At 41.9% G+C, this 20,027-nt stretch overlaps 1 protein-coding gene across 4 annotated transcripts in view; it reads left to right on the top strand.

Moving 5' to 3' along the window:
* The window catches only part of MAPRE2 (microtubule associated protein RP/EB family member 2), a 198,675-nt gene that overhangs the window by 130,199 nt on the left and 48,449 nt on the right, over nucleotides 1–20,027 (top strand). For all 4 annotated transcript variants that reach the window (XM_073583746.1, XM_073583745.1, XM_073583747.1 and 1 more), the window contains one exon: nucleotides 8,666–8,793. In XM_073583746.1, coding sequence (XP_073439847.1) covers nucleotides 8,673–8,793 — 121 coding nt within the window. In that variant the 5' untranslated portion in view covers nucleotides 8,666–8,672. The remainder of the gene's footprint in view (nucleotides 1–8,665; nucleotides 8,794–20,027) is intronic.

Genomic DNA, 20,027 nt, shown 5'->3' on the forward strand with positions numbered 1-20,027 from the left:
GTCGGGGGCCGACATCAGCAGACGTTCATAAACCTGCATGTGTTAAGATGAGAAAATATACTGAAACAAATTACTCATATTGTAACAATTTCTACCACACCCTTATGTGGCATTTTACAGGAAATCCGAGAAGCTTCTGTCAGAACTGTCCTTTTAAGACCCAGCGAGGAATGATCTAGCACAATAAAACCGTTATACTGGGCAATCAATGCGAGATTTCCCATTAGCCTTCAGTCTGCACCCAGGAGATTTAACAGTGCATTTAATAGAGTGAGATTTCACTAGAGACATAGATAAAAATAGTTCCAAGTGTTCCTGAAAGACATCTGTATAGGTTGCTTTGCTATAGCAACATGTCTGCAGTACTAGGCTTTGAAAAAGAACACAAGTAGATGGGTCAGAAGCCGAAGGCTATAATGCGGACCCTCCTAGTAGTTCTGTATGTATATGGAAGGGAGTAGTGATCTGTACATGAGCTGGAAGACCAGAAATGCATGAAAAGTACTCTTAAAAGAATTCATGTGACTTGTGGTCTGAAGACAAAATGTTCCATCCGAGATAGAAAATATCTTCAGAGCAAGAATGTATGGAACCGTCTGTCATATGTTGCAAGCCAGCTGGGTCTGATATTATAGAATTATTTCTGTATTGAATCTAGAACAGAACATCTGTGACTAAGGCTACATCGTATATAGTTGGTGTGTGCGCTGTAGAGGGTTCACTCTCTTGGGCAGCCGCTTGGAAGATTAAGCCACAATGTTTTTTAGATCACACACTGGTTGCACAATACCAAAACAAAACCATAAATATAAAATCCCAAGCCTTGTCCAAGCACTAACTAAACAATATAGTCCATGGCTACTCGAACATAGTTGAGCAAGTCTCACAACCACTGTCGTCTATTGCAACCAGCGATGCTTGCAGTTTGGTGCACACGGCCATTGCGGTCTCTCTTCAGAGAGTTTCTGGCTTTTCTCTCTCCAGCTCCATCACAACATAATCCACTCTGGTCAGCTTCCCCAGCTGACTGCCTCAAGTGAACACATGGCCTTGTTCTAGTCCTAGCTATCCAGGTGCACCCATCCAGTACCTGGAGTGCTACAATTTAACCCTCTCCTAGCTGGCTTTCCTATTGTGTGTATGCATATATGTGAACCCAAAGTTACATTGGGTAAAGGGTACAGTCGTAGCTAAAAATTCGGAGACTGGAAGGAATTTTGCTTTTCACAAATTTTTTTTTTATTTTACTGCTTTTTACAGTTTTACAACTTTTATTGTTGACCAATTCATCAGGCTTATGTAAAGACAAAATATTTACAACGTTAACACTTATTTATGTTTTTTTAGACTTTTACTATTCACCCTCACATACTGGATATCACCTTCTGGGCCAAATCCTGACTGACTGACCACAGTTACTCAATGGGATTGAGATTTTGAGGATTTTTATGGCTCTGGTCCCAAAATGTCAATGTTTTGTTCACCGAGTCACTTAGTTCTCTCTTTTAATAATAATAAATTTTATTTCTATAGCGCCGACATATTCCGCAGCACTTTACATTTCAGAGGGGATTTGTACAGACAATAGACATTACAGCATAACAATAATCACATACAGTAGATTATAACAAATACCAAGAGGAAAGAGGGCCCTGCTGGCAAGCTTACAGTCTATGAGGAAAGAGGTAGACACGAAAGGTGGGTGGTAACAGTTGCCCTGATTGTATGGACCAGCCATAATGTTAAGTGTGTGACAGTACAGACAGAGGGCTAATGGATGCATAAAGCATGTGGGAACATGATGCGGGAAATCTGGTTATGGTAAAACTTTTGGCTGTGCCACACAGGGATAGATTAGGTTAATGTGTTGAGGCGATAGGCCAGTCTGAATAAATGTGTTTTCAGGGCACGCTTAAAATTGTGGGGATTGGGGACTAATCGTATTGACCTGGGAAGTGCATTCCAAATAATTGGCGAGGCACGTGTAAAGTCTTGGAGACGGGAGTGGGAGGTTCTGACTATTGAGGATACCAACGTCAGGTCATCAGCAGAACGGAGGGCACGGGTAGGGTGGTATACTGAAACAAGGGAGGAGATGTAGGGTGGTGCTGAGCCATGGAGGGCTTTGTGGGTGAGGGTAATAAGTTTATACTGAATTCTGGAGTGGATGGGTAGCCAGTGTAATGACTGGCACAAGGTAGAGGCATCGGTGTAACGATTGGTGAGGAATATGATCCTGGCTGCAGCATTCAAGACAGATTGGAGAGGGGAGAGTTTGGTAAGAGGGAGACTCTTTTGCCTTGTGACATGGTGCTCCATCATGCTGGATAAAGCATTGTCATCAAATTGCTCCTGAATTGTTGGGAGAAGTTGCTCTTGGAGGATGTTAGATACCATTCTTTATTCAGATTGTCTCCTAAAGAGAATTTGGTTCATCACCAGTGGAAACTTTCTTAGGAATGGCAGCACGCAGGTGTCAGTGCATATACACACACAGTGAGGTGAAGGCATTTGGGGCTGGCCTGGTGTAAAGAGGGGCAGCAAAGAAGCCACGTCTCTCCAAGAAAATAATCAAGGACAAACCGCAGAAATTACAGCATTTGTACTGCAGAGGTCTGGGGTAAAGTTATTTTTTTCTGACGAAACCCCCTTTAGACTGTTTGGGACATGGGGAGGAATGACCAGATATGAAAAGGTGAGCATTACCCATGATTCCTGTGACATGCCAACAGTAAAGCATCCTGAGATCACTCGTGTGGGTGAGGGTCTACTTAAAATTCTTCATCCATGGCAAAGTTGTATGTAAACATCCTACAAGAGCAACTTAACCCAACAGTAAAGCACCATTTGTTGATGAACAATACATTATCCAGTGTGATTGAGCACCATGTCACAAGCCAAAAGTGATAAGTAAATCAGTTGTTCACCATGTATAAAAATTAAAAGCTGAAATGCAAAGAAAAAATAGTGGTGGTGCCACCACTGGGAACCTGCTAAAATGGCGCTTGCAGTGGTAAACTCTGACCTGCACATTATAAATTGTAATGTGTTATGTCTTGGCACTCGGTAACAATGGTTTTACATGATGGCCTCGTCGCGTTAGCAGATTATGCATTGACTGATGCTTCCTCGCGGTGTTCAGTTTATCTGTGATCATTCAGTATTGTGTTATTACCAGCACTGCCAGCATTTTTATCTGGTTGTTTTACTGAGTGTTGTGATATTGGTCACCATTTCCTGATCTGTCTTGGCTCTGTCCTCTAATTCAGTAAAGCCAGCCTTTCCTCATTAAAACTCTCCACTTCAAGCCTTTGTTCCTTTCCTGTTCCCCCTCTGACCTCTATGTGCAGACAAAAATGTTCCTGCAGTTTTGTAATAGAAAATGTGCTGGCAAACCAGAAAACAAAGAATGTGTTTTACTTGCATGTTTTCTGTTGGGACGTATACTAATGGTGCTAGAAGTGGTATGTATGTAGCTATATGTCTTATATATCATTTTGCTAGGATAAACTGCTAGTTGCTGATCGCTGCTTCCGATAATAAAGGAGCTGTAGCACTGCGGCGTTTTGAAGCGTTTTCCCTCCATAGAGCGGCTGCTGTATAGACGCTGTGCAGACATTGCAACTTCACTCATTCCGGTAAAAATGGCACAAAGATTTCTGCTCCTTAGTTTGTGATTGTGGTTGTCCCAGCTATTGGACCCCCACAATCAGCAGGAACTGCATATGCTGCCAATATGTAGTTTATTTGCTACCTGTTAAAGATTCTCAGGATGGACGATAAGGTGCATTTGCTTCTATATATGTGTCCGTTACCTGAGATGTAAATATAACAGTCATTTTACTTTCCAAAATTACTTGTTTTTGTTTGGGCTGAGCAAAAATTAGGCTAAAAGTACTAAATGGGTTAAATAACACTAGAACCATTACTTGCCAATCATTGGTCTTAAGGGGTTGTCTGGATGTAGGCTACATTTTGTGACTGCAGAATTGTGAATCCTCACATTGGTGACCCTGTGCGCTGTGAGGATTCTCCGGTGTTGGTAGCAGGCAGCCATGTCGCCACTAATATGCAATTTATATACTTCTGGCTATTCCAACTAGACTGTTTCTGGCCTCACTCAATTCACTTGCATTGAGCACGGCTGCATCCGTATTACTACATGTATGCAAATCATATACTTCCGTTCCTGGCACCGGAGAGTGTTTGCAGTGAGAATTCACAAGTCTGCAATCACATAGAGTAACAGAAGATTTGTGCCTTTAAAGCTACTGTCACATTTAGCGATGCACCAAAGATCCCGACCAGCGATATGACGCGGTCAGGATCGCTGGTGCATCGCTAAGTGGTCGCTAGTGAGCTGCCACACAGGCAGATCTCACCAGCGACATCGCAGGGGTCGGGGGTCGCTACTTACCTGTCAGATGAGGCGATCCTGACGTCCTCCCGCCCGCGTCGCTCGTCATCACAGCAGGAAGCGCAGCAGGAAGCAGACGACGAGAAACGGCTCAGGACGTTCTCACGCGATCAGCGATAACCAGCGGGGGAGCGGTCGGAGGTAAGTATCAGACACAGCGATATTGCTAGCAATATCGCTTAGTGTGACAGGCCCTTTAGGCCAGACAACCCTATTAATGGTCTCATGCCATGTCATCAGCGCACCACCATTGTAGGGTAGTAAGCAGACTAACGGCAGAATCTGCAGTGACGTGACTGGGGATTTATCATGAATAGGCTGAGCTGCTAATAAATAAAAAAAAAGTGATTGCCTTTGTAAATACTCATGAAGCAATTTTTGAAGGCTCTTTTCACAAAAGTGGTTTATTTCATGGTAGAAAACTCTAGCCTGGATCTTCTGAGGGACAGATAGTACTGTGGCCTTATGGACCCCACTGACCTTTAATGGGGTCTGTCAGGTCCCTTGGTGTTGTCTGTTATGCAGGGAAGAATAATGTTGCATGTGTCGCGTTTCTGCCTGTTGAAATGAAGACATTTGAGATAAAGGCTCTGAAGTCTTACATGGTGGAGCTGTACTTGAATTAAATATTTCAGCTATTGGGAAGTATAATTATGTAGATATGTCTGATTTCTCATTTATTGATAAGTATTTTGGGTGTTCATTTTTATCTCTGTAATGTTTTCAAGTTTTTGTTAGATTGTGTGAAACGCATGTGTAGAATGTGGAATTTTGCCTTGATGCTCTATTGTGTTAACAATCTTCTTATAATAGCAGCTATCAGTTCTTGGAAGTGAAATCTGTTGAAATTGTGTACTGGAATGGCTTTGTGACTTATCCAAGTCTGTAATAGCTTCTGTTAAATGTTCCCCCATAATGATCTCGCATTCTTACAAATTACTTGGCGCTGTTGTAGATTGACCAGCCAATTTAAGTATTGGGACATTTTGGAATAGTCTTTGCCACTTATAATACAAGTTGGGACTTTTCAAACTGCAACAGCAGACTTTGCACCATTATTTACTTTTATAGAAAAGAATGATGGAGAGCAATTGCATCTTTTTAATATTTTCAGTAGGTTCATATTGGCAATTGGAAACTTAAAGAAAAATTATGAAGATTATGCTGTGCATTTCAGACTATTTCTGCATTGAAAAAAAACATACGGTCTTCGCGTGTCATGTCACACTGAAGATAAACAAGGAATGAGCTGTAGTACCCCCAGTACCCAAATTATTAGAGTTGCATATCTGTTTTTTACTAACTTCTGGTAATTGAATATCAAAAACTAATTACTTACTTTAAAGAAGTATTCCCTCAATTCAAAGTTATTCTCTATCCATTGGCTTAGGGACAACTTTCTGAACACTGGTGGTCTTCCGTGCTCTTGAGAACTGGATTCTGGATCCTGAGAACAGCCCATCTGAATGGAGCGGAAGTGTACATGCTCAACCTCTAATTGTATCATTGTCGGAGATAGCCAACCACTTTACTGGGATGTCGCCAGCAGCCCAATAAAGAATGCATGAAGTGTATGTAGGTCAAGCATGCCCACCTCTACACCTTTTATTAAGGTCTCTGTAGAGATAACAAAAAACTTGATTCCTGCTCACCCAGTTGCTCTATGCTCATCCACCTGGGACTCAGACACCGGCCTCGCCCTGGCCTCCCATCAGGGATAATAGAAAAAATTGGAGTCTGGCTCAACAGAACTAGATTTTTCTTTCTCTTTCAAAAGAAAATATAGTGCATACAAAAGAAAATTTTCATGATCAACATGACCCAGTTGACGCGTTTTGACTGCGCTAAGCAGTCTTACTCATGACTGCTTAGTACAGTCGAAACGCATCAACTGGTTCGTGTTGACCATGAAAATTTTCTTTTGTATGCACTATATTTTCTTTTGAAAAAGAAAAATCCAGTCCTGTTGAGCTGGAGCCTCATTCTTGGGACCACTGGGGGTCCTGACAGTTCAACACACAGTGATCAATAAGTTATAACTTTCAATTGTGCAAATACCTCTTAAGCAAAAATTTTCAGTATATACAATATACTAATATATGCAAATATTTAAAAATGTATTATTAAAAAATGTTCCTTAAATGAAAGAGACAAATTGTTTTCAGTCTGGTAGAGTTTTATGTCTTGAGGGGGGGGGGGGAGTCTTAAACTATTAAAATCATGCAGAAAGCCTGATAAGCCACGAGCTAACTGCTCATAAGAAAGCACTACCGAAAGGAAATGGTAAATGAACGCCGCACAGCACTATAAATAGTACACGACAGAAAAGCATTTTCCAGCCAAAGGACTATAAATAATTATACTGCAGTACGGAGGCCAGGTTAGTACAGCGGTAATGGCTTCCCAAAAACAGTCACTAATGAAAATGCTTGATATATGACCACAGACCACCTATGTAATCCTCTAATAGATTGTTAGAATGTTAGCGGACCAACCACATGCCATTATATGCACTCCGCTGTGTATTTTTTGGACGTCGTCTTTCCTAAGTTTGTTCTTTTGTTGTGCATTAGTTGCAGCGGGAACCATTTCCCCATGATAGACATTACAGATTGTAGAAAAGTTTTATCCACATGTTGGCAAAAAAGCACATTAGCGAGGTTGCCGACCTTTTGGGACAATTTTTTTTTTTGTAATTGAAATGCATGTGTACTAGGCAGAAAATAATTTTTGCCATTTGGTGTTGATAAAATGTTTGCACCATTTGTTTTGTATAGCATCTGTATTACACTCTCTATTGTTGGTTGCAAAAATGGCTAACTGAGAATCTGTCAGTATGTAACTCGATCTGTCTTTTTTTTTTTCTAGCGCCTCTCAGACCACAACAAAAGTTCAAATTCTAAAAAAATGAACTGATCTAAATCATCCTACAAAAGTGACTTTTAATTGGGTCAGTCTGTGAGTGTTTGTTGTAAGCGAAAGAATAGAGTTGCATGTGGTGCTGTTCATTCAGTCAAAACTGACAGATTTTGTGGCAGAAGCCCGGCCGCTGATGTACCCACAGTGCTATTATGTATTGGGCATTACAAATTGATTTTGTACTTGGATCCCTTTCATTATCAAAGGAGTTGGAAGTGCATATCTTTTAACATGTTTATCTATAATTTTCTTTCTAATCCCCTCGGACAATGCTCCTCTTAGCTTTCTTTGTTCCATATTTAGTGTGGCACATACCATGATACTAAACAGCACAGTGACTACTTTTCACCCCTTAAAGGCAACCTGTCAGCAGTTTCGGCCGACATAACATACGGCCATCACCTTCCAGGGCTTATATACAGCATTCTTTAATGCTGTAAATATGCCCCCAACCCGACCTAGAAGAACTGAAAAATAACTTTTATTATACTTGCCTGCTGGGCAGTCCGATCTGATGGGTGTTGCTGGTCCTGCTTGCTTCTTGTGGATGACACGGCCCTGCATCATCCACACAGGCTCCCCGGCATTGTGCTCCTGCGCAGGTGTACTTCTCTGCCCTGTTGTGGGCAGAGCCAAGTACTGCAGTGCGCAGGTGCCGGGGCTTTTTTACCTTTTCCGGCACCTGCGCACTGTGCAATTGTGCTGCAATATATACAGTGGGGAAAATAAGTATTTGATACGCTACCGATTTTGCAAGTTTTCCCACCTACAAAGGATGGAGAGATCTATAATTTTTACCGTAGGTACACTTCAGCTGTGAGAGACAGAATCTAAAAATAAAATTCATAAAATCTCATTGCATGATTAAGTAATTAAATTGCATTTTATTGCATGAATTAAGTATTTGATCACCTACCAACCAGCAACAATTCTGGCTCTCAAAGACCTGTTAGTTTTCTTTAAGAAGCCCTCCTACTCTGCACCCATTACTTGTATTAATTGCACCTGTTTGAACTCATTGCTTGTATAAAAGACATCTGTTCACACAATCAATGACACTCCAGCAACTCCACCATGGCCAAGACCAAAGTGCTGCCTAGGGACACCAGGGACAAAATTGTAGATCTACAAAAGACTGGGATGGGCTACAGGGCAATAGGCAAGTAGCTTGGTGAGAAGGCAACAACCGTTGGCACAATTATTAAAAACTGGAAGAAACACAAGATGACGTCAATCTTCCTCAGTCTGTGATTCCTTACTATTCTTAGGATCAGTATTAAAAGCATCTATCATAAGATTCCAATCTTAATGTCATGTTTGTCTTTACAGCTGGGGAATGGCGGTCAACGTGTACTCTACCTCGATAACCCAGGAGACTATGAGCAGACATGACATCATTGCATGGGTGAATGACATTCTGTGTTTAAACTACACAAAGGTCGAACAGCTATGTTCAGGTATGAGATCCACTCATTAAATTAACCGATTTGACATCATACATATGTCATGTGTAAAACCCTGTATTTATTAATGGGCAAACAGTCTCGCCGCAGGGCACGTGCTTTTAGCATTACTAATACCAATAATAATGTGTTGATCCATTTCCCAATGCCACCGTCTTACAAATGAAAAACATTGCCATTTCTCTACTTTATTACTGTAATGTTTAACAATGTAGTATTTGTGATAGATTTGGTGTATTGATGTGATGGAATTAATAGACTGAGGGATGTTGATTTGTGAGGCCGTAAACGTTGGTCAGCCATACAGTGCTTTATTATTCTGAGAAGTAATAGAATTCTAATTACAAGGCAGGAAGGTGACTGAATTTTCAACATGTACTGGAAGTAATTTTGAAATGTATGGCACTAAAATTAAACAGAAAAATCAAGGGCATGTATATCATACCATGAGAATCTTCTGATTAAATGAACACTATGTTTGAAACATTTTCTTGTTTGCTTTATCTCCTACAATTGAATCTGAGAAATGTATAAAGAAATGCTCCCTCCTCCGTCTCACTATGCCATGTCTGGCTATATGTCAAGTAGCTGCAGCAGGAACCACCCGTCACCTTCTGTCCCCTCTTATCATGGCTTTACTTGAACAAAAACATGTTATTCCATGCCTCTTGTAGAGGCCCTTTCACAAAAAAAATCATACTGAACTGGACACGTAATGTAATAGTGGCTGCAGAGGTGAATAAAAAGGTTTTTGTTTTTGAAAATTTAACTTTTCTGATGCAGAAATATTCAAAGTATTTGGTACCTTATGAGTCCAAATGGGTGTTAGAGATGGATGACTACTTCTTCTCCCTGTATGATGCTGACCAATCATAAGCAGGAAACGGCAAAGCAGAAAAAAAGTACACCCCCTTTCCACGATAACTTAGAGCAGGTTTCTCAGTGTTTGAAATGTAATGATACAGCTCTGATCTCCTAGTTTAACAATCTGCATGAGTGTGTGTGGGGAGAGGGGGCGGTGCAGCTGAGTTGATCTGTGTCACATTACAAACCCTTCTTTCATTGCACGATCACTTCTGCTGTACCGCCCCTCTCCCCACAATGTCAGGAGCTGAGGTCTCAAAGTGTCAGCATCACACTTATGCCTGTTCTGCTCAACTAGTTATTGCTTTGCAGTTAGATCAGAGCAGGGTGTCGTTATATCTCACATAAAGTATTCCAGGATAGGTAGGTTACTTCTGTGTGATGCATATTGATCTCACTTGCATAGTGATTACAAGTTGCTTGAGCACAGCAGACTTTATTACATCTCACACACTGAGAAACCTAAGCCATGTTTGGGGCGTGTTCTTCTTCTTCTGTATTGCTGCCTGCTTATGATTCGTTGGCATCATAAAGGAAGAAGTACACGCCCCCAATGAAAATGATTTAATGCCATCAACTTCCACATAACAAAAGTTGACTAAGTAGTTACCAAATCCTTTGACTGCAACTATCCCTGCAATGGAGAGGTGAAATGAAAATGGGGAAAAAAAAGGTTTAATTTTGCTCTGCAGCCACTATTACATTGTGTCAAGTTAAACATGAAAGATTTGGTGAAAGGTCCTGTTTAGCTAACCTATTGTCACTCTGCTATCCTGGATAAAAAAAAAATGGAGCATATGAGCAAGAAGGTAGTGACCCCTTGTATTTTTTACAGGATTTGTAAAAGACTATTTTTATTATTTATTAAATCATCCAGATTTTCAGTGTATTTATACATCTTAAGCATTAACATATTGAAAATTATGACTTTAAGAATGAACACGATGGAGTGCCCTGTGCAAATTTTTTTGGGCACATAAAAATGTGTTGTATATAATTGGAAAACTCCTTTATTGCAAATTTCCAAATCATTTTTCTCTAAACCAAGTGTAAGAAAACAACACCACTGTGGTAGAGTCAGGTGCACTGTGCACTGGGGAGAGACTAGTAAAAATGTATTTGTCATTTTGTAGCATTACTACTTGTTTTAGATAACAGATATAAAAGTTGTGTAGTTTAGATCGCTAAGAGAACTTTGTTTAGGGCTAGCCTAGTTCTCAGTTAAATGTCTTGTGGGGAATAGCAGCAGTCTGTAGTTAAAATATGAACATGCTTCTTATAATTAGCAAATTATGTGACACATACTTAACTTAATTTTCTGCTTCCTTGACTAAATTGGTGTGGGTGAATTAGTTACTGTCACTAAGGAGGACAGCAGTTGAAAGTAAAATGGTATTTTTGAACATTCTGCAGTTTTACAAGAGCACGCAATACTCGTGTGTGTGTGTGTGTGTGTGTGTGTGTGTGTGTGTGTGTGTGTGTGTGTGTGTGTGTGTGTGTGTGTAGGTGTAGGGGATGGGGGCTTTGTAGTGTTGCATTAAATGACTTGGAATGTCTATTGAATGTAATGTGTGTGGTTATGACTCCTTTATACCTAATGATCAAAGGCATTTTCCAGTTTTATGTAAATAAACCTTATTTGCTATACAAATTAAGTTTTACCACTTGAACTAACTGCAAACAAATTTATTGAAACTGTTCAGTAATTAAAACACAAAGTATAACTTTTCTCTACATTTTATGTGGATGTTAAACCTGCTTTAAAGGGAACCGGTGCTCTCTTGAATCAAAGTAGCATATCTGATAAACCAAAGTACCTGAAGAGGTGAACTGAGGAACTGGGAATGGATATTTCAGAGACTGACTGGTAAAAGGCCTTCATATTCTCACATAAGCTCTCTATGGCATGTGCAGCTCAGGAGAAAAACGACAAGATACTTTACGTGCTTGTACCGGTACCCAGTAAAATTACGTGCCATTTTTCCCTTTGTCTCGGATCAATATTGGCGTTGTAGTACAGAAAGACATACCATGATACATATTTGGTGGAGTTGCAGTGGTATAAAAGCACTTTTGGGATTCTACAGTGTGTCCGTAAAGTCATGGTGCACTTTTGACCAGTCACAGGAAAGTATACAAGTATACCATGATCCCCGAATCTGACACCCTTAGACTTTTACTTTTGGGGTTATGTGAGGCAACGTGTACATTGAACGTATCAATGACATTAATCACTTAAAACAGAGAATCACAGACGTTATTCACTCTGTTACACCAGACGTCCTTACCTGTGTGTGGCAAGAACTTCACTATTGTTTGGATGTGTGTAGGGCAACAAATGGAGCCCACATTGCACTGCATTGAATAGGTATGAAACTGGCAGAGTTTTTCTTTTATTTTGAGTAATTTCACATTTCTATCGTTTTTTGTTGCTTTCCAGTGACTGGTCAAAAGTGCACCATTACTTTACAGACACACTGTACTTTCTCTGTCTACCACCCTATTGGCAATAGTAAACTGGTTAACTTCCCCCAAGCAGCCTTGCTATACATTCTTCCGTAGTCCGTTAAATCCCAGAAGGCAGGATTATTGAGATGTTCTTTAACAGCAGCTCATGCAGTAATCCCGAGATATTGGAAGTCGACTCAGTCCCCCTCCTTGGGGAAATGGCTTGTCTCCATAAGATGGAAGACCTTGTTTCGGAGTTCAGTGGCTCATCTAATAGGTTCTTGGGAATCTGGAGCCCTTGGATCTTGTTCTTGGATTCCCCTGGAATTCCATAGAATATTTGGTTCCTCATAAAAGATGGTCTCTAATATCTCTCCCTCTCCCCCCTTCCCTTACACTTCCCTCCTTTTCTTCTCCTCTCTCTTCCCACTTTTCTCTGTCCTCTCTCTGCTCTAATCCCTTACTTAGTGATAGATGCTTTTTATTTAATCCTCAGAGATTTAGTGTTGAGGACACTAGACTTGACTTTTATTTTATTTGATTTTTTTGTTATTGAAAGATATGTGGATTTCATTGCTTTCATCCTCTGAGGTAACAGGAATTGTTTTGTTTATAATCTTTGAGTCTAAATATTTGCGTTATTTTGTGAATGTTTTTATTTTTTAGAATCATATGAAAATTTCAAGGAAAAAATAGATTATTGGAAACCAGCTATCGGATTCATGCTGCCTGAACCAAGGATAATGCCAATCAAACACCGGCTGCATAATAGCAACCAAACATGACTTGCTCTAAAACGCTGCAGCTTTCCGGAGTAAACATTCTGTGACGACTCCTGGAGTGGACCCTCTGGGTCGTGGCACCAACCCACTTAGGGCGAGCTGACCTAGTGAGGACCACTACAGGGAGTGTCGGTCGTGGCACCAACCCACTTAGGGCGAGCTGACCTAGTGAGGACCACTACAGGGAGTGTCGGGGCAAGCCCAAAGGGGGTAAGGTGCCACGACTGCTGGAACCAGGTGGCCGACTCACAGGAGACACGAGTGAGTGTGTCTGCAGGAACGTGCAAAGCGTGGACACAGGGACACGCAGGGTACAGGACGGTACAGGGCGAGTGTACGGAAGCACGGAGAGTACAGGACAATACAAGGCGTGTACATGGGAGTGCGCTAGATACACGATGGTGCAAGGCGGGTACACATATGGCGTGCAAAGACAAACACACCCGGGTGCGAGCAAAGCAGGGCGCCTGCAAAGGAGCACGCCAGAGGACAGGTAGGCAGAGCGTGTGCAATGACGCACAATAGAGCACAGAGCAGAGTGTATGAACGGAGCACAAGGCAGAGTACAAGAACAGAGCGCAAGGCAGGGGACCCGAATACAGCGCACAGCCAGGCAGGGACCAAGCAGACCAAGCCAGGAAGCACAACAATAATCAGACACCTCCCATAGGAAGAGGTAGCCTGATATAGGGCATGAGCACTTGGACTTCCGAGTCAGGTCTTCCAGGACCATAGAGAGGATACAGCGGTAGGCAAAGCTGAGAAGAGTGCGCATGTGCACTAGCAACATTGAGCAACCATGGAACTAGGTGCCAGAGGTGCGCGTGCACACCTGACGGGATGCCTGGAGCGGCCGTGGCATCGGAAGTGGTGATGCTGAACCCATGGTCCTGCCCCCAGGTGAGAGCGATGTGACAGGCGGCGTGACACATTCTTTGGAAGCCCAGCCTGAGACTATAGGCCCGATTCATCAAAGCTTTTAGGCTAGAATTCTGGGGTAAAAATTTGGAAAAGCAGAACATTTTGGTGCAATGCGAAGTTTCGCTAAACTTTTGTGACTTCTGGTGTTCTCATACCATTTTTGCCCAGCTCCGGCAAAATGGTGACTGCCACTTCACACCTTGCCTGATTCATTAATAGGTATGTGAATCTTAATGAATCAGGGCTACAACCCAACTGTGAAAAACCCTTGTCTTGATGGATCGGGCCCTAATTGTCTCAGCTGACTAGTCTGAGTTGGATCTCAGCCGGTTTCTCCTCACCCTGCTCCAGTTGACTGATCTGTATCTGCCTATGTTCACTTATAGTGAGAGACCGGTCAGTCAACTGGAGCAGGGTGAGGAGAAGATGCCTAGGACCTGTTGGCCAAGCCGGATTTTCAAAGTATGATTATTTTGAAACGCCACAGTATTTAACTACTACAGTTCACAAGTCTCTCCATATGACTGTACATAAGGAAACACCTCTCTGTCAACTAAGTGCTACAGTGACATAGACTAGACGGCTGACATAGTCCCTGGTTAGCTCTTCCAACAATGTCTATTCTAGAACACTGTAGCGTTTCAGAGTAAATCATGCCTCTTTGCAGTTTTTTTATTCATGCTGCTTATGGTTTGGGCATCATAAACCTGATGACTGTTTCCTTTTAAAGTGTGCTTGTACTTTCATCTGACTTTTCAGATTATGCTCTCATGAGGAATAACAATGTTTCTAGCCATCATTGAATTCTAAAATGTGTTGTCGTCCCATCTCAACATGCTTGTTTATGGGGTGTGGTCTTGGGAAGGGGAATCAATTAAAATGTTTGCTATAGCGCCACACACTTTATAGTTAGTCTTTTGTTGACAGCTTTCCTTTTATAAATATTTACTATTAAATTACTCATCAGCTACTGTGACTCCGAGTGGAAAGTAATAATCCCCAAAGCTTTTTATTTAAGTAATCCAGGAAATATTCCCCATAGTGTAAGGACACTTACTGACAGCGCCTAACCTGGACACATGTTCTTGGTGTGTGATGTCACATTCTGATATATAATCCAGTATTACTACTACTGTGTGAAGTCAATGTTTAGGTCATTATTACTGGATGACCTAGGATTACTAGTACATTCTGTTTTTTGAGATGTTTTCATGGGTGCAAGGCTCTCTGGCAGCAGTGGTTAATGAGGGCTCATTCCTCATTATCGTGTTGTATGTGTAAACATTCTGAGGATGGGAATGTGCACATTAAGCTGCTCCTAGTCCAAGATGTCTTACTCCTCCATGTGGTTTGTAACACAACTTTGCAATGTTAGCACTGACATGGCTTTTTTCTTGAGACACTACAGATGTTTGTTATTCGTATAGTCCAACCAAAAATATAACCAGTTACACTGTGCAGACCTTGGCAAATTGCGGCCCGCAGGCCACTTCCGGCCCTCTGGCTGTCCCAGTTCGGCCCGCGGACCGAGACAGCCGAAGGGCTGGAAAACAGTTGCCCACGGGCCCCACTTTGCCCTCTTTCTGGCCACTTTTTCCACCAATCAGGGTGTGAAACAGCTGACGCAATGACGTCATTTCATTGTGTCAGGTGTGTACTGTGGAGAGTCAGCGCATTGGAGAGGGGAACAGAGGCAGAACGCCATGGGAACGGGACCGAGGTGAGTAAGTGGTGGTCTTTTTTATTTTTATTTTTTTTTCATGTGTATGGGATGTTTGGGTGGACATGGGGAGCCTATGGGGGTCTCAATCTGGACAGGTGGAGGCTATGGGGGCTTCATCCTGGGCATAGGTAGGCTATGGGGGGCCTCATCCTGGATATGGGGAGGCTATGGGGGCCTCATCCTGGACATGGGGAGGCTATGGGGGCCTCATACTGGACATGGACAGGCTATGGGGAGAGTCTTATCCTGGACATGGGGAGGCTATGGGAGCTCTCATGCTGGACAAGGGGAGGCTATGGGAGCCCTCATGCTGGACCGTGGGAGGCTATGGGGGTCTTATCCTGGACATAGGGTGGCTGTGGGGCTCTCATGCTGGACATGGGGAGGCTGTGTGGGGCTCACGCTGTTTATGGGGATGATATATAGGAGGGGCTGTATTGGGGTTAAAACGATCTATGTCAGCATACTTAATTCTGCTCAATATTAAAAGGGATCTTTAACCTATTTTTTCTACTATCAGCTGCCGGCACCGTAATTAGGGGCTTATCTACATAATTCTGTAATGCTGTAGATAAGCCCCCGATGTAACCTGAAAGAAGAAAAACGAGTTATATTATACTCATCCAGGGGAGGTCTGGGTCCGGTCTTGGTCCGATGGGTGTCGTGGGTGGTCTGGGTCCGGTGCCTCCCATCTTCTAACAATGACATCCTCTTCTTTGCTTCCCGTCGCAGCTCCTGTGCAGGTGTACTGATTTTCCCTGTTGAGGGCAGAGCAGAGTCCTGCAGTGCGCAGGCACCGGACCTCTCTGAACTTTCCCGGCGCCTGCGCACTGGAGTACTTTTTCTTTTTCAGGTTACATCAGGGGCTTATCTACAGCATTACAGAATGCTGTAGATAAGCCCCTGATGGCAGTGCTGTCAGCTGATAGTCGAGAAAATAGGTGACAGATTCCCTTTAAATGATATAATTATGTTATTGATAATTACATTAATTGTATTTAATATTGAGCAGAATTAATCTCTGTCCTAATGGTTTGGCCCTCCACAACAGTCATGGTCTCTCATGTGACCCCTCGGGAAAATTAATTCCCCACCCCTGAGATACAGCAGTAATCTCTGGGTGTTTATGGCAAGATAACTTCATTAATTTGGGGGACGGGGAAATTCAGCAGACCATATCATTCCAATTTTGCAACAACCCATTTCCTTGTGAACATTCTGTAATCAAAGCATAATGTGAGTAATGGGACAGCTCAGATTGTTTGGCCAATATTACATTTTTTAAATCTTGGCTCAACTGAATGGGTAACATTCTGGGAGGATATTACACTCTGTGCAGAATTATTAGGCAAATTAGTATTTTGATCACATCCTCCTTTTTACACATGTTGTCCTACTGCAAGCTGTATAGGCTTGAAAGCCAACTGCCAATTATGTAAATCAGGTGATTTGCATCTCTGTAATGAGGAGGGGTGTGGTCTAATGACATCAACACCCTTTATAAGGTGTGCTTAATTATTAGGCAACTTCCTTTCCTTTGGCAAAATGGGTCAGAAGAAAGATTTGACTGACTCTGAAAAGTCAAAAATTGTGAGATGTCTTGCACAGGGATGCAGCAGTCTTGAAATTGCCAAACTTTTGAAGTGTGATCATCGAACAATCAAGCGTTTCATGGCAAATATTCAACAGGGTCGCAAGAAGCGTGTTGATAAAAAAGGCGCAAAATAACTGCCCATGAATTGAGGAAAATCAAGCGTGAAGCTGCCAAGATGCCATTTGCCACCAGTTTTGCCATATTTCAGAGCTGCAACGTTACTGGAGTATCAAAAAGCACAAGGTGTGCCATACTCAGGGACATGGCCAAGGTAAGGAAGGCTGAAAAATGACCACCTTTGAACAAGAAACATAAGATAAAATGTCAAGACTGAGCCAAGAAATATCTTGACTGATTTTTCTAAGGTTTAATGGACTGATGAAATGAGAGTGACTTTTGATGGGACAGATGGATGGGCCCGACACTGGATCAGTGAAGGACAGAGAGCTCCACTCCAACTCAGAGGCCAGCAAGGTGGAGGTGGGGTACTGGTATGGGCTGGTATCATCAAAGATGAACTTGTGGGACCTTTTCGGGTTGAGGATGGAGTGAAGCTCAACTCCCAGACCTACTGCCAGTTTCTGGAAGACACCTTCTTCAAGCAGTGGTTCAGGAAGAAGTCGGTATTGTTCAAGAAAAACAAGATTTTCATGCAGGACAATGCTCCATCACATGCATCCAAATACTCCACAGCGTGGCTGACCAGTAAAGGTCTAAAAGAAGAAAAAATAATGACATGGCCCCCTTGTTCACCTGATCTGAACCCCATAGAGAACCTGTGGTCCCTCATAAAATGTGAGATCTACAAGGAGGGAAAACAGTACACCTCTCCGAACATTGTCTGGGAGGCTGTGGTGGCTGCTGTACGCAATGTTGATCGTAAACAGATCAAGCAACTGACAGAATCTATGGATGGAAGGCTTTTGAGTGTCATCGTAAAGAAAGCTGGCTATATTGGTCACTGGTTTTTGTTTTTTTTTGTTTTGTTTTTGAATGTCAGAAATGTTTATTTCTTAATTTTGTGTTGTAATATTGGTTTACCTGGTGAAAATAAACAAGAGAGATGGGTATATATTTGGTTTTTATTAAGTTGCCTAATAATTCTGCACAGTAATAGTTACTGGAAAACAGATCTCCTCCTAAGATAGCCAAATGTAAAAAAAAAACCACTCCAACTTCCAAAAATATTAAGCTTTGATATTTGAGTCTTTTGGGTTGATTGAGAACATAGTTGTTGTTCAATAATAAAAAGAATCCCCTCAAATACAACTTGCCTAATAATTCTGCACGCAGTGTACAAATGCATGATGACTATGGGCACATTTATATAGTATATGTTATTGCTTATCTAGAGTTAAAATAAAAATATATGGCATTACGTTTCTTTCTGTAAGCCCTATTCCTTAACTAATGTTCAGCTTTTCCACATGGTGTACAGTTTGCAACCTGCTCCTAGTTTCAGGGTTTTCTGTCCCTCCTGGTAATACATTCTGGATGAGAGGTCTGCATCCAGGATCCTGCTGCTTTTACTAGTTTTTATGCATTAAAGTGAATCTGTCAGCAGGTTTTTACTATTTAATCTGAGAGCAGCATGATGTAGTCATAGAATCCTAGAATGTTAGAGTTGGAAGGGACCTCCTGGGCCATCTGGTCCAACCCCCTGCTCAAAGCAGGATTCGCTAAATCATCCCAGTCAGATGTCTGTCCAGCCTCTGTTTGAAGACTTCCATTGAAGGAGAACTCACCACTTCACCTGATACCAGCAATGTGTCACTCACTGGGCTGCTTGTAGTTTTAATAAAATTGGTGTTTTATCAGACGGAGATGATCACAAGAGGACTAGTTATCTTTTGCCATGTAGTCTTCCTGGTCTGCTTTCATCCCGCCCCATCACTGATTGGCAGCTCTGTGTGTACTGTATATTGAAAAAGCTGCTAATCAGTGATGTGGGTGAGGTTATACTGAGCTCAGAATTCAGAGATCTGTTAGATCTGCAGCAGATAAAAAAGGGGTCTTATCAAATCCAAACCAATCAACTCCATAAATAACTCATTGCTGGAATCGGGGTCTCATCCCCTAAATCAGGCTGCTCTCAGATTACATAGAAAAAACCCTTGTGACAGATTCCATTTATGTCTCTTATTGGTATCCTTTTCTACAACTCTTGAAGGATTTCTTGTGCTGACTGGAACAGATTTTGTGGATTGACAGACACCAGAAATTTCACCCCAGCCCGTGATTGGAGTGAGATTTCTGGCATAGTGCACAGAGGCGCACCCAGCTTTTCGGGCGCTCTGGATTTATGAAGACTAGAGGCAAGAACCTCTTCATGAATTAGGAGCGTCTGACTCCAGTACGCCCCATGAAGACAAGTGTGAACGCTGGTCGTTATAAATCTGGCCCTGAATGTTATTGGTTGTTTGTGTTTTGTTATACTCAAGATTGTAAAAATTCAATAAAGTGACAAAAACTCAACACGTGAGCAGTACATTCATAAACATCAGGCAATAAAATATCACATCCAAGTACCAAAAGACTTCTAAGTAAAGCAACTCTATATCCATATAATTCAGGAGAAAAGAAAAAACAGGGAAGAGAGAAATAAGCAAAAATATTCCCTACTCTTCTTTTTTTTTTTTTTTTTCTTGTTCTACTAAACTGCTGTGTTTTAAGCCAAGTCTATAACTGGACTTAAAGTGCTGAACCTTCAGCTGCATAATTGCAGAGAACAATTCACAGGAGGCAATGCCAAGCCCTATTAGGTAGTCCGATGGCATTATATTGTTTAGATCTTCCACAAATTCATACCTGGAAGAGACAGTAGTTCTATTTACAAGGTATGAGACTACGAGCTGCCCTGTCCTAGAGAAGAATTTGAGCGAAGAGGACCTTTTTT

The sequence above is a fragment of the Dendrobates tinctorius genome, unplaced genomic scaffold, assembly GCF_039654945.1.
Source record: "Dendrobates tinctorius isolate UK_male_01 unplaced genomic scaffold, ASM3965494v1 ptg000081l, whole genome shotgun sequence".
In the NCBI taxonomy this organism is placed as follows: Eukaryota; Metazoa; Chordata; class Amphibia; order Anura; family Dendrobatidae; genus Dendrobates; species Dendrobates tinctorius.